This window comes from Lagopus muta, chromosome 4 (assembly GCF_023343835.1).
Source record: "Lagopus muta isolate bLagMut1 chromosome 4, bLagMut1 primary, whole genome shotgun sequence".
In the NCBI taxonomy this organism is placed as follows: Eukaryota; Metazoa; Chordata; class Aves; order Galliformes; family Phasianidae; genus Lagopus; species Lagopus muta.
The window spans coordinates 47,971,015-47,985,879 of NC_064436.1; the positions used below are offsets into that span (position 1 = coordinate 47,971,015).

The 14,865-nt window shown below is 36.5% G+C and overlaps 1 protein-coding gene across 2 annotated transcripts; it reads left to right on the forward strand.

The window, feature by feature from the left end:
* The first annotated feature begins 405 nt into the window (after window positions 1-405).
* On the forward strand, window positions 406-14,236 carry YIPF7 (Yip1 domain family member 7). 2 transcript variants are annotated; one of them, XM_048942987.1, is made up of 7 exons: window positions 406-498; window positions 1,502-1,596; window positions 1,970-2,083; window positions 2,905-3,077; window positions 4,744-4,889; window positions 9,702-9,883; window positions 13,877-14,236. In XM_048942987.1, the coding sequence occupies exons 3-7, from the start codon at window positions 1,971-1,973 to the stop codon at window positions 14,037-14,039; spliced, it is 777 nt and encodes a 258-aa protein (XP_048798944.1). In that variant the 5' UTR covers window positions 406-498; window positions 1,502-1,596; window position 1,970; the 3' UTR covers window positions 14,040-14,236. The 2 variants fall into 2 exon arrangements, with proteins under 2 accessions (XP_048798944.1, XP_048798945.1); XM_048942988.1 differs by having other exon boundaries at window positions 4,813-4,889.
* Window positions 14,237-14,865: the final 629 nt, after the last annotated feature.

Consider the following 14,865-nt stretch of genomic DNA (forward strand, 5'->3'; position numbering starts at 1 on the left):
TTCCCCTGTCAGCCACAAGGAGCACCTTTAAGGCTGTACATGACCCATAGTACACCCTAGGAATGTCTGCTAGGAGCATACCCCCGTTTATGTTTTATATTCATTATTCATAACAATATTACATATTGTTATAAATGTTTAATATATGAAAGCTCAGCTCTTGAGGGCTTCACAAGGATCTTTTCCTATACCTACATAAGAAAGAAGGTGTCAGATACAGTCTACAATGTTGACTGAAATTTATAAAATTCTGCTTATTTTTTTCTGCTTTCCTTGCAGATTTTTATATTCTGTGCTTATTGTTGTTAGTTCTTTTGCATATGCCCATGCTATTGACATGCTGTGTGGTTTTTTTCCTTCGCATGCATCTGTTCAACGATCAAATTTAGAATCTTATAAATAGCACTAAGCTCATCCCTGTTAACGCAAGGGGATATTTTAGGTGCTTTCCAACATGTAAATTCAACAGACTGGTGTTTTCATCAAATATATTAAAAAGTAAGTAACCTTAGCTCCTAATTTTTCTTTAATAATAAAAAAAAAGCTTATCTTTTCTGAATTCTACTACACAGACAAAGTATGCACCTGTTTAATTAATTATTTATTTCCTTGTAGTAATAGTCTTTAATGTTCTATTAAAGACTCACAGGAATTGAACTATTCGGTTGGATTCTGTAGTCTTTTAAAATATAATCCATGTAAAATCTGTATTAAACATATTTACAACATGTTATTTTATTTCCTAAATCTGGAAATCCTGCATGACTTTTTCAGCAGTAAAGAAAACAACATTAATAATTGAATGTATTGGATAAATGAAGAAATTTGGTCCTCACAGATTCAGTGTGAGTAATTGCAATGCAATTTAGAAATTTTAATATGCATTCAAGGTCCCTGTTGAAATACTAATCTTTGTAACTTTTACCTTATAAAAATTGCTGCAAAGATCTTTACTGGAAGCAGCATGTGTCTGACAAAAAAAGAGATGTAGTAAAAGTGAAGAGTGTTTGGCCAATGATATTTGAGATGTTGGAAAAAAGGGCAAAAGTAAAGAAAAGGGGAAAATGTTAGGTTAGTCTAGTGTCTTATATGAAAATGTAAGTAAATCAGAAATTGTTATAGTTAAAAGTCAAGTTGTTGAGCAGAGTTTAACCACGGAAATGCTAATCAATTGGTAAAACATGTACGTACGTCTGCGTGTTTTACTTGTGGTCTGGTGTTTACATCCAGGCAAAGGTCCTGCCCAGAGCTTCAGGCTGGAGGAGAGCTCAAGGGAATCCTAATTGTGAATATAAACGTCCAATGAGAGGGACTAAAGATGAACATTAAGTCAAAAATCTAAAAGTAAAACGTAAAATAAAAGTAAAGATCACCAAAATTGTAATGCTGATGTGAATGAGTCCATTCTTAAACTTCTGTATGCTCTTTTATTTGTATATTTCTTTTAAAATAAGGAAATGAACTCCTTAGAATAATAGTTTATTTATCTTCTTTCTCACAGAATCGAAGGGATTGGAAGGGGCCTCTGGAGATCATCCAGTCCAACTTAGTGCTAAGGCAAGATTCCTACGGCAGGTTGCACAGAAAAGCATCCAGGTAGGTTTTATATATGTCCACAGGAGGAGACTCTCGGGGCAGCCTGTTTGAGTGCACCCTCACAGTAAAGAAATTCTTTCTTATGTGCAGATGGAACTTTCCATGTTCCAGTTTGTGTCTTCTGCCCCTTGTTCTGACAGGAAGTTACATATTAGTAATTGGAGAAAGTTTCTTCCTCCATTCTAATGCCATGTATAAAGTAATATACAGTAATATGGAAACTGAAGATTTTTTTTTTGTCAGTTCCTTCTTTGTTTCACTTCCTAACATTCTTTTGAATGCGTGGCTTAGGGCAGGTTAGATATTTGCTTGTACAAAAGAAGATTTTATCAATATACACAATTAATTTATATATATATTTTTTTCTCATTAGAATGGCACATTTTGAACAGTTTCACTGTGACTTTTACCAGTCCAATTACAACATAGATGACCAGGAAGATTACAGCACTTGTGACTCTAGTGAAAACTTGAGTGGAAATAGAAAGTAAGTATGCTATCAAAACAAAAAGAAGAGAGGGATTTCAAAACTGAGGTGAAATTAATGACAAAGAAAAGCATTCAGTTGAAACAAAAGGATTCCGTGAACAATACAGCTGGAGTTTAAGGGTGAAGTAGAAGTTGTAGCAGTAGAAAGATGAAGAAAATACGTTTATCCCTTTTTCAAATGTATTTTTTTGAAATCAAATGGTGACTTGTGCCCCTGGAAGAAAGACACTGAGGAAAAGAAGTTCTAAGTTAAGGAGATTTCTAAGCAACCATGTTGCAAGAGGCTGGATGTTGTTGCAGCCTCCCTGTTCAGCAGCTGATGGATTTGGCTGGTCCTAGGACTTGCACAGGGAGATGAAAAGGCCTGACCTGCCATAAAACTCTCTGCCCTACAAAGATGTTCATTTAGCCCTACCCACAATGGCAGTGCTCCACAGAGTCTGCACCTCCCTTCTGGAAAATATCAGGGAATAAAAAATAATTTTGATTGAAACAGAAAGATGGGTGTCAAAGGATGAGAGATTAGGCCCAGCTCTCTCTATGCCTTCTGGTCATACAGAAATAAAATTATATATAACAATAATCGGGAAATCATGGAAAATAGAGCAGCAAAGAGCTTTGAGATCTATACCTCCCCCAAGGCTGCTTTACTTATAATTAAGCCTATCATAGCCTATTATAAAGGATTGGGATCTGCACTAATGTTGAAAATAGTTGAAAATGTAAACCATGGCACATGGGTGAAAGAAACAGTTCTAGGGAACCATTGAGTTGCTCACTGCCATCATTTGTTTCACTGCAATTTGCTTCTTGTCCCAGGAGCCAGACAGGACACAGACCTCTGGCTGGTGCTTTTGTCCCCTCAGAAATGCTGTTGCCATCTCAGAGTTACACAGGTCAGATTTTACAGCCAACAGTTCTATACAGTTCCAACACTCTCTCTCACCTTAGCTACACTGATGGTTTTGATGAGGAACCTCCTTTGCTAGAAGGTAAAAATAAAACCAAGGACAATGCATGTTTGTATGCTTCTGTTTCCTAACTAGTGTCAGCCACCAGAGTATCTACAACAGGCGCTCAGCCTGGCCGTTGAACTTGCCCTTGTGAATTCAACTTTGTCCAACTACTCCTGTCCTTAAGCCTGAATTTTCTTATCTGAGGTCCGTAAGGGTTAATTCATTATGTCATTTATATGGCATATGCTTTACTACCACTAGATGACAGCATAACAATAAGTTTTACATTCATATTTCCAAATATTTTTCTGCTCCATGTTTATACTGCATGCATACTGGAATATCTTTAATTAATAAATATTGATAATAATCTTATTTGCTTATCTAGTAATAAATTTTACAGTTTGAAGATGCTAACTAGATTGTTTCAGTGTAAAGGAAATGTTTAAAGCTGCATTCAGCTTCAATTTGTTGATCATTTAACTGCATGGACAACATCATTCTTCATGATGATTGAATTATCTTAATGCTAGTGACTGACCTGTAGATGAACATTCAGTTAGCAAAACACCAGTACTACCTACATTAAGAAATAAAATAATAATAAAAAAATTGTGACTACTCCACAGTTATATAAAAGGAAAGTATGCAGCCTTTTTTTGCACTACTTTAAACCAGCAAGATCATTCTGAATGACATGGATAACTTCTAGACCTCCAACTCTCAGTCCTTCAGGCATGTAATCACACGGGCAGCTCACCCCATGAAAAGGATGTTGAAATACAACTACTTGTGATCTGCAGAGCTGCAGAGACATTCATGACTGTGTCAAATAAATTGACCAAGGTCAAACATTTTAATACTGAACAACCTTATTTATGTAATGTTTTGTCTTAGTTCGAGATGATGGATTGGTGAAGAGCTAGCTTTTCAAACAGCTCTAACATATTGTCAGTCTCAGTCATTTTGGCAACCAGTTCTGAATCTAGCTTTTCCTTGCTGGAGCATCTCAGGAAAAATGATTGATCTTTCAAGATGAAGTGTTTCTGAAGAAGTCAGAAAAGAAATCTTTGCAGTATCAGAATTCCTATTGACTTTAATGGGAAAGAAATTTGTTCTGTTTCCAGGGTTTCCTGTAATTACGTTTTAAATGCAAAAAGCTTATAAAGCACTCTACAAAGTATTATTAACTTGCCTTGAAGGAAAGAATGTCATTTTTAAGTGCCTCTGGCTGCTAAGGCTTAAGACATATCTCTTGTCAGACTTACCAGAATTAAATCATATATCTGTGTCTTCAGTTTTCCAGAATATCTTGAATTCTGCAGTTAATGTTAATTAGCATATTTTTCAGCATCTAAGTTAGTGCGGTTTATATATATATATATATATATATATATATATATATATATATATATATATAAATATAGGAAAAACAAATATAGGAAAAACAAATATTAACTTGAAAATGCTGAAGGCATTTCTTGACTCATTAGATTTAATAAAAAAATATTTCCAGTTTAGAATCAGAGCTGACTCTCAGCTATACTGGATGAAAATGTACAGCATGATCTACTACAGAATATATCATTCTACAACATTATCTTCATTCAAGTGATTAATTTGTTTAGGGATTTGTGATATCTACTGGGTTACTGTAAAAGCGTTGTTCTCTTGTAAGCAGTTCTGGAATTTCTCATTGCAGAACTTGGGATAAATTTTGAGCACATATGGCAAAAAACTTTAACAGTTCTAAATCCAATGAAACCTGCAGATGGCAGCATTATGATCGAGACGGACCTCACTGGACCTGTGGTTTTCTGTTTGGCCCTTGGAGCAACGTTGCTGCTGGTAGGTTGTGCTAATTTAAGTGATCAATTTTCTGACAAGTTAATGCCTCTGTGATTAATGTACATGAAGTAGCAGATGTAGATCTGACAAATATATGTATATATAAAATGAGTCATTCTCTGCTATTTTCCCAATATTACATGTAAAAAAGACTTCTTGCTTGAAAGCACATAATGTTTAATTGTAATGTAGATGTAATACAAGTAAAGTAGTGTGTTACTTCCAGTGGAAATAAAAGATCTCACCATTATTGGAGGTAGGGATTAATATGAACAAAGATCTGCACAGTACATAGGCTGAGGAGGCTCTTAACACTTGAGGTACAACATGAAGTAGATAAGGACATAAAAGGGAATTTCCAAAGGAGGGAAAAAGAAGGCATAGCAGACCAGCCCAGTTTTTAAAGCACTCTTGCTGCTTTTTTTTTTAATTATCCTCTCTCATTAGTTATTCTGGGGAGTGCGGAGATATAAAATAAAAATATATCTATCTTTATGCAACTAAAAATATTTCATCAAGAATTTCAACTTATTCTACCTACCTGTCAAAATTTACAATACCTTTCTATAAATTTTGCTAGCATCTTCTTAATCTACACTCTCTTTCTATATCATCTGCTAAACAAAATATTTAAGCCTGTGCTTAAATTTTTTCCTCTTCATGAATAGATTTTCCTACAGAAGGAAAGCTGAAAGAAAGATTGTACAATAGTCCAAAATTCATCTATTTGTCACTGACAACAGAGGCTCTCTGGTGCTGCTGAAGGACGGCTTTGATTGTCAGCAACCATTTATCAGACAGGGACAAAGTGGGACTGTTCTGGGGAGGGTTTGCTGCACTGACACCTGAGGGGAGAGAAAAGGGGCTCTAATTCTCCTTTTCCTCTGTGATAAATAGTGCTGAATCAGAAGACTTGAAAGTTCTTACTCAATTTGTAATGTCAGTGCAGTACCTTGACTGTGCAAACTGCAATATAAAAGGCAAGTGTTATTATTTATGTGCCTGTAAAACTGAAAATATTTTAAAAGAGCAGAAACAGCAGCAGGAAATGGAATTTGGGAAAAGAAGGTGGAAAGCTACAGAAGATGGCCTCTCTCCCACCTAGAGAAATAAAGATGAGGGGAATAAAGGAGAAAGTGCTGAATTGACTACAAACAGAACAATGGAAGGAGAGTGTAAAAAAAATAGTGCTGTTGATTTTTCTCCTTGGACAGTGAGATATTACAATGAATATTAAGCTAGTATTATTGAAATAAAGTACCTAAATTACCATTTTTATTCTAAGATATTAAACATGTTGTCACTGGAAAAACAACCACTTTCAGTGCTCTAGATTTTAGCAAGAACAACTCCTCTGACACAGTCTACTCTGTCAGAGTTTTTGTGCCACAGTTTCACAGGAAAATGTTTATGGGATTTCCATGGCCATTTTAAAAATTCAAACTTCCTATTTTTATTTTGGATACATTTGAATACCAGAGTTGCTCTTGAGCTATATAAGTTACAATATCCTTTTATACTTCATAGGAAGTATACTTTTATACTTTATAGGAATGTAATTTGGTTAAAAGCTTGTTTCAAGGAGTAATTTAGAAATTTTACTTACTTTCAGCTTTTTAACTATGAAAAATATGCAAAGATGTTCTTTAAATGTTAACATTTCTTTTGGATCACAGAGAAAATGAGAAAGGGTTTCTTAGGCTGGCAGCAGGACTTGTTCTTCCTCATGCTGGTGAAAAGCAAGGCAGCTCCATTGCAGAGAAAGAAACAACAGCAGTGCAAAAGTTTGCACGCTTTGCATTTTGCATAGTCATTTGTCACAGGACTTCTCCATATCCTGAAACTGAGGGTAGCAGCACCCACTCCAGGCAGGTGCAAACAAGCACACAAGGTCTGACTTTCTTCTAACCTTGTTCCTTCCGCAGGACAAATTTAGTACTTTCAATTCATCAAAGCCTGCCAGGCTAATCAAGTCTGATTCTGGTTTTGCTTACATTGCTGTGAACTGGGAGTATTCCCGTGTGCGTGAGTCAGTATATTTACATAAGTTAGCAACAGCTCAAATTGGAACAAATGCGTTCAGCTGCGTTTTCTCTCTCATTCCCCTGCACCACAAATCAAACACTGCACCAAATGGAGGTTTCAGTTGGCTATGCTCCCTTCATCTCTGTCTCAGTAATTTGGTAATCTTAGATTAAGCTGCCAAATAGTGCTGTATGAAACCATTAAAAACACCAAAACAAACAGCCTAAAATATTAGCTTATAGTCATTATTGCATCTCTGTGAGACATAATTTTTCCTAATTGACCAACAGTATATGCTGCCCCAAACAGCCACACACGTTAAACTTAATACAGAACTTTAGAAACTGAAATTGTGACTGATAATAATTCACCTATCACTGCTCTTCCATGCTACCTCTGTCATTAATTCTATTTGGTGAAGCAATTTTTCCTGATTGTTTTTTACAAGTAGTATGCAAACACTAGCAAAGGTCTCTTTCTTTAGCAAGCACTTGGTCAATGCAAGACTGGGTAACCTGATTCTATCTAACTCGGAAGCAGAGGAGAGGTCAGCAATGAGCCAGGATGAGCTGAAAAGCAGATGGTGCTGATGGAGTGTCAGGTCTTACTAGCTGAGTCTGCCTTTCATTTAAGTGCTCTTTCTTCGTAAGATGAGCTGACACCAACCTGCAACTTCAGGGTTTTCAACTTGTGCCACCACTAGATTATTCTCTCTCTTTTACATTTCTTTATATCTGTCCACCTCAATACTGCTGGCATCCCGTGATTAGCTTCCATACAAATGAGGGACCAGAGAAACAAGGTCTTCAAAGATGTTTAGTTTCCCCCAGGATTCATTAAAATATGAGCTTGAGGACAGTAAATATCAATCCTCCTAAACCATTGTGGATGAGATACCTGTAAATATTTTAAACCAGGAAAAGACTCAGTAATATTTCCATCTTTTGCACCATAAGAGAATCCAAGCATAAGCTACAAAATGAATGGAAAACTGAAACCCTCTCTAAGCTTCAATTCTCATGCAATTTATCCTATGCAGTATGTAATGAGTGACATATAAAAGTATACACACAAATGCATCTGAGTGTTAAGTATGTTTATATGTATTCTTACGTGTTAGAAAGGTGATGCATTGTGGCACTTCCTTTGACAAGTTTATTCCACAGTATCGAGCTGAGGGTTGAGTCATACATACATACAAGTAAAAACATGAGTCATGCAATGGCTTGGGTTGGAAGGAACCTCAAGGATCATGAAGCTCCAACCTCCCTGATGCATGCAAGGCCGTCAACCTCTATATCTAATAAACCAGGCTGCCCAGGGCCCCATCCAACCTGGCCTTGAACGCCTCCAGGTATGGGGCATAATGAGCTCAATAGGAAAAAGAAAATAATAGTATTGTTTAGGAAATGTAGAACCACGTTTTAAGTTGTATTGTTCAGCTTTGAAATTAAAGTCTGCAACATCCACAGTTCTCAATCTAACTGTTTTTGCAGTTGACTTTCAGTAGTAATTTGGGAAGTAGCAGCTAGGTCTGCTTTGCATATGGATAGATGTGTGCAAGGCATCTATCCAGGGTTTAAGCTATCCCCTTCATAAATGCGTGTTATCTTTAAGAAGCAAAGTTCCAAAACAAACAAACTTGTCTTCATCCCAGATCACCGTTTATTTTGGATGAACTGATGTTAAAATCACACTACTGTGTACCTGGCATTCAGTAGTTCTTTTGTTAGAATCTTGAAGAGAGAGAGAAAGATTTAGCAATATATCTTGAATGAGAAATGCACTCTTGTCTGGAGGTAATCCTCCAAAATAATGGCAAGAGATTAAGAAATTGGTGGTGCTATGGCCACTGGTGCCTGTTGTACTAGCTTTGTGTGTAAATTACAGAACATCAGACCCCAGGCTGTCAGGCTGGTACCTTTCAGAGGCACTAAATTCACACAGAGAAATAAAACCTGGAAGAAGGAAAACAAAACAAAACAAAACAAAAACAAAAAACAAAACAAAACAAAACAAAAACAAAAACAAAACAAACAAAAAAAAATCAACAGCCGTCTGGGGGATTTTTCTTTCAGTGGAGAACAAAAGAACATGAGCTGACTGTTGCTACTACAGTTTATCTAGAAATGAACGTGCTGTATTGATCTAACCACAGAGATGTGTCTTTCTCGTGATAGTCAAGGGGAAGAATGGTCACATTCACCTTGAAAAATAGCATAGTTTCAGCAAAGGCTTACTAGCTTTTGGGTTGTTGATTTTTTTTTTTTTTTTTCAGATCTACTTAAATCTGTAATAAAATGAAAAGTGTTTTAAGTGAGGCTGTTGTTTTACTTGGGACACTTTTCCACTGACCTACGTACTGAAATCGTGAAGGTTTTCAATTTCCACAGTCTTTGAATTTGTAAAGATTGGAAACATTTTCCTGACACTAAAAAGTGCTTTCCATGTCCATAATTTGTTCTCAGCTTGTTACCAGTTAGATCTTCACAAGCTTCCCTGACCAACTGCTGTGTTACTTCCGAGCCCAATGAGAATAAGGCTGAGAATCAGTGGGATAACTTTAAATTAGCAACAACCACATTGTCACAATTTTACCTTGGAATGTTTTGATGCAAAAATCACCCAAAAGTAGCAGCAGTGTTTTACAATTGAACCAATGAAGACAAAGTGAGGAGAAAGTGACTGTCAATAAAAAAAGTAGAACTAAGGTAGTGCTTAATTTCTTCCATCCACCTTGCAATTATTTGTTCCCTTCCAACACTATTTTTGGTATGTTTTTTCCAGGCAGGAAAAGTTCACTTTAGCTATGTGTATGGAGTGAGTATCACTGGGTGCCTTGTTATGCATGCCCTGCTGAACCTGATGAGCATCCCAGGAGTCTCGCATGGCTGTGTTGCAAGTGTTTTGGGCTACTGCCTGCTGCCCATGGTGATCTTGTCCTCTTCTGCAGCCATCTTCTCGCTACAGTAAGTACCAGTGCTTGGTAGCAAGAATCATCTGAAGGACCGTGAGTCAGAAGTGTTACAAAAATGTTTTGTAAATGGTTATGTAGTTAATTTTATCTTCCAAAATTGTGAAGAAATACACCATTCTATGTAGGTGAAAATGGGCAAAATGGAAGAGGAAGGTCTGTGTTTGAGAAGGGTGATATAAAATCACTTTAATATGATTCCACTATTTCCCAAGGGGACTAAGAGTGGCTTTGATTTTTGCAGCAGCCCCAAATATGCTTTTTGTTTTCCAAGAACCAATAGTATCCAAACTAAGGTATCAATTTTGAAAGAGACTCATAGACTTTGGTTTGACATAGCTGATTCTCTTGGTTGCTTTTTTTTTTTGTTTTGGTTTGGGTTTTTTTGTTTTTTTGTTCATAATACCAGGCTTCCATCCTTGTATTTCCTTTCTTTCTGTAGACTGACTTCTGTGTAACAGAATGAACCTTTAATGAAGTGGAGCATTAAGATGTAGCTAAGTCCTATTCTCCAAAGAATAGTTATGGTATAATCACTTTGAAAAAAATAATGTGCAGCACTGTATATACCTCTGTGAGTGTATGGAGGAGTGCTAATTAATATACATAAGAATTAAGAAATTTTCATGCAAGCCCCTCCTTCCTCTTCATTCCCTAAGCTTTTTGAGATATGGACTGTGTTTACCTCTATGCTGACATAAAGAAAAGCATAAAAATGTTCCAGGTCTTGCCTGAAGTTCTTTGGGCAGTACTTTTTATCCATAGTGAACACAGTATTAATAATAGCTCCCCTCCTTGGTCTTTTTGAATATTTTCTGAACTCTCCAACCAGCAAGACATGGGACTTGGCAGCTGATGAGTAATAAAATTACCTGTTTCTTTTATCTGATAAAACTGCAATTTTAGGTATGAAATTATTTTTTAAGGAAATGATACTGCATTGTTAAGATTTTAGCATAATTGTTGCTTGTTTTTGTAGAGCTATAATATATTAGACTGACCTTATTCTGTATATTCAAGTGTTACTCAATTGTCCTTGAAAAGATGAGCAGCAGTGACACTAAAGAAGCCACTCATTCTCTGTTCTCCAACACTTCCATATTTGCTTGATTAACCTGTTTAATAATCCACCCAAATAAAAGGTGCAAATATGTAATCAGAGGACAGATGGGGCTAACTCCAAGCCAGCTGTTATAACTGCATGGGATGCTGTTGACTGTACAAGGAGTCACCAAGCACACACCATAGCCTTGTAAAATGCTGTGAGTTTGAGAAAGCACATCCTTTGAAAATCTATAGTCTAGTGAGATAGACTTTACAAAAGTAAACTATAATTTCTGAAATGAATTGATAAGGTCAAGTATCTGTCTCTAAGATTCTGCAGTCCTTTCTCATTTGCTATATGAAACTCCTTGAATCAATAAAAAGTTATGTATTGCACAAAGATCTATTATTAACTTGTACTAAAATTAAGTAGCAGATTTAAATCCAATATGACTCATTGTTTTTAATTTTAAAGATTATTTAAAATTGCAAAGGAAAAACAGCAGTACATTCATGCTTTTTTTTTTCCTAATCTTTGTGAAAAGTTATTTCAACCATTTCAAATTGTAAAGAATTTGAAAACTTCAATCTGTTCTCATAGAAAATATACATAAGATTGTACGCATATAAAATGAAAGATAAATATTAATTCAACAATTTGTGGTATTCATGATCATCTATTTCAGTGTTAATTGGGAATGACACAAAATGTGAAACCTTTGGATGCTGAATGGCACCATAAGAGAGGACCAGTTCTCTTATTCAGACTTGTGTGGAACCAGATTCTCTAAAGCTTCACTTGTAGCCATCTATGCTGATGTCATGCTGAGGCCAAGCTGATTAAGCGATCTTTCTGGAAGAAATATCAGCAATTTTTTTTTTCCTGGAAATAAAAAATAATTCTTCACTATCACCTCTATGAACAGGCTGACCACAGCATTTCCTTGACTGAATAGTGAAGAAAATGAGTTCAAGATGGGAGAAGAGATTTATTTGACCCATCTGATGTACAGGACTCATTTGATGACTCTGTCTGCAAGTTGTAATAGAGAGGGAGAGGCACTGCTCTTGTTTGCTCACCCAGCTCTATCTTTGTACTCCTCCATAAACCCTCTAAGCTACTGTAAGCATGACACCTTTTCCTTGTCCATCTCCCATGCAGGATGATCTAAACCTCATCAACACATGAGACATGCTGTTTGCTAAAGCTAGCCTGCTCATATCAGCATTTAGTGTGCTGTAAGATCAAGGACTAAATGTACAAGTGCACAGATTTATCCCTTGGCTCCAACAGGATTTTATGTCACCTTTCCATCTTGCTCTCTGCCTGTTCTGGAACAAACCATTAGAGGCCATTGGATCCTCAGTGCAATGCAGAGCTCTAAATTGTACTGCCTTGTAATTGGCCCCTAAAGAGTCATTACAGTAGCTGCAAATTATCCTCAGGCAGCAAGTTCCTGTAGATTTCTAACCTCTGCAACCATATGGATAGATCAAGAAGCAATCCATACTAGCTCTGAGTTTCTGGCTAGCTGGTTAACTGAGCATCTTTGTGTCTCTGCTTGGAGAAGAGGCTTAGTTCACAGTGTAATCACAGTGTAATTCCCTGAATGCCTCTGCATAGGCTTAGCAGGACACTTCAACTGAGAATAATAAACTACATGGTCTTTATTGTTTTATTTATAGTGCCTTGATGTTGCAACAAGGTGCTGAGTCACCTTAAAATCAGTTTTCTCCTTCCTTTCCAAAGCTGCAAGAGCTAAGAACATCAAGTACCTTTATTGGCTTGGAGACAGAAAGAAAGGAATGAAGTATGACTTTATGTAAATGCAATACGTAAACTAAGGCAATTAAAGGAGAGCTTTATTCACTGTGGTTTAATTTAGTGAGATTTTGGAGGATTACCTCCAGCACAAGATTAGTAAAGATTATTTTTGACAAATGAGCCTAAGTAGGTATACGTAGTCTGTTTCTGATTCTGATTCTGTTTAGCTGGTGCTTTGGAAGAACAGAGTCCCACAAAGTCATTTAGCAAGTGGCAGATGTTCGTTCATTCTGGAGGTCCTTGAGACTGACACAGCAAGTGTGTGTAACACAGCCAACTCAATATGCACCTCAGCAGCATTGTGCACATGAGCTCATGCATTTTATAGAAGTAGACTGCAAATACAGTGCGCAAATAAAACATATATGAAACATTATTTATTGGCATGGTCTTGCTCCTACAGGGATTAATAGCCAAATCTCTAATATGCAGGAATATTTCAGCAGGCTTCTGACCACAGTCTCATAATCACCCATTCTCCTGGCCACCCTGCACCTGAGAAGCAGCAAAAATTAACTTTGGAACGGCTTAGTTGTCGCTGAGGGGCAGAGTAGAAAGCCACAATGTGAAGAGAATGTCAAAATGAGCAAAAATACATTTCCTCAGTGTTTCTTCTCCTGTCCCTTACACTACTCTAGATGTGAAGCTTTTAAAAGCCCACTTAGGCTTTCTCTTGGGAGACACCTACGTGCATGGCCAGCTGAGTGTACATCCTGAATTGTTGCTCCTCAGTCTGAGACACACTTCAGACCTTTGAAGTGTTACAAAACTACATCACCTCCAGGTCATCATTCTACCTGATGGAAGAGTAGGATTGTAGTGTCATTATAAATCCTAGTGACTTCTGCTTGATGGATTTTGGCTGAATAAGATCTTTGCTAACTTAAAAGAAAAAAAGAGTCTTCAGCTGCTGCATCTATTGGAGACCACAAAGATACTGGAAACCAATTTCTCTTTTTGGCAGTACCACTGATGACACTGCTGAAGGAATTACCTTGGTCTCTTAGTTCTTGCAGCATCTGTTATCTTATCAGTAACGAGTTGCCAGACATGAGCTCATGATTTGATGCTACATGTGCTAACAAACGCACTTTTTTGTTTCTTTTGTTTTTCTTGCAGTGGAATCCTGGGAACTTTGTTAGCTCTGTTTGTTATTGGATGGTGCAGTTTGTCAGCCTCCAAAATTTTTACCTCTGCCTTGGCCATGGAAGGACAGCAGCTCCTTATTGCATACCCATGTGCTTTGCTGTATGGACTCTTTGCACTTCTGGCAGTTTTCTGAAGCATATTTCCTGGTAGCCTTATTACAGTCTGTTTATGTTTGTTGGAGGGATAGGAGGTTATTTAGTCATTTTTAAATTGTGCAGAATTGCATTAAGTTCCATTAACAAAATTAGATTATAGAACTTACCTTTTATTTGCTTAATGGCTGATAATAAAATAAAAAAAAAAAGGAAACTAACAGGCAGATGATTGTATTGCTGATGTTTTGAGAATCTTGCAGCTTAGAGAAAATAGGTTTGTATGGAGAAGATAGTAAAAATAGTAAAAAAAGAAATAAATGACAATTAAAAACAAATCTTGTCTTTTGAGTGATTACAATACATATAGTATATACACTGGAGAGTAACTGGAAAGTAATAACACAAATATTTAACAGATCTAGTGATTCTAGTGAAAATGCACATTTGTTTCAGAAAAAAAAAAGCCTATTATTTGATTACTAACCACACAGAATTTATGCAGTTTTTTCAGTTATTATTTTCTATATTTAACAGAGGATTTAGTGGCTCTGCTTTGTGATGTGGAATGATTGTCCAAGTAACAGGAAGAACAGGTTGCTACAACAGAGGGAGGAAACTAGAAATGTCATCTTGTTTTATTTTTAAGAGGTTTTGCTGTCCAAAACCCTATTGTACTTTTTGTAATGTACAGTAATGTTAGATTTTAAAATTGCCACTAAACCACTACCTGCTGTCACTGCAGAAAAGCACCACACAAAGCAAATGCAGCTCCTAAAAATGTCTCCTGAAAGGCACAACTGTATTTAAGCAAGCGAAATAAAACCTCCACAATTTTATCTCCTCCCCCCTCTACACCCCACAATC

Coding starts and splice junctions, on each gene's coding strand:
- YIPF7 (XM_048942987.1), top strand. CDS start 1,971: ATGGCACATTTTGAACAGTTTCACTGTGACTTTTACCAGTCCAATTAC. Junction 3,078..4,743: donor GGAACCTCCTTTGCTAGAAG/GTAAAAATAAAA, acceptor TTCTCATTGCAG/AACTTGGGATAAATTTTGAG. Junction 9,884..13,876: donor GCAGCCATCTTCTCGCTACA/GTAAGTACCAGT, acceptor TTTTTCTTGCAG/TGGAATCCTGGGAACTTTGT.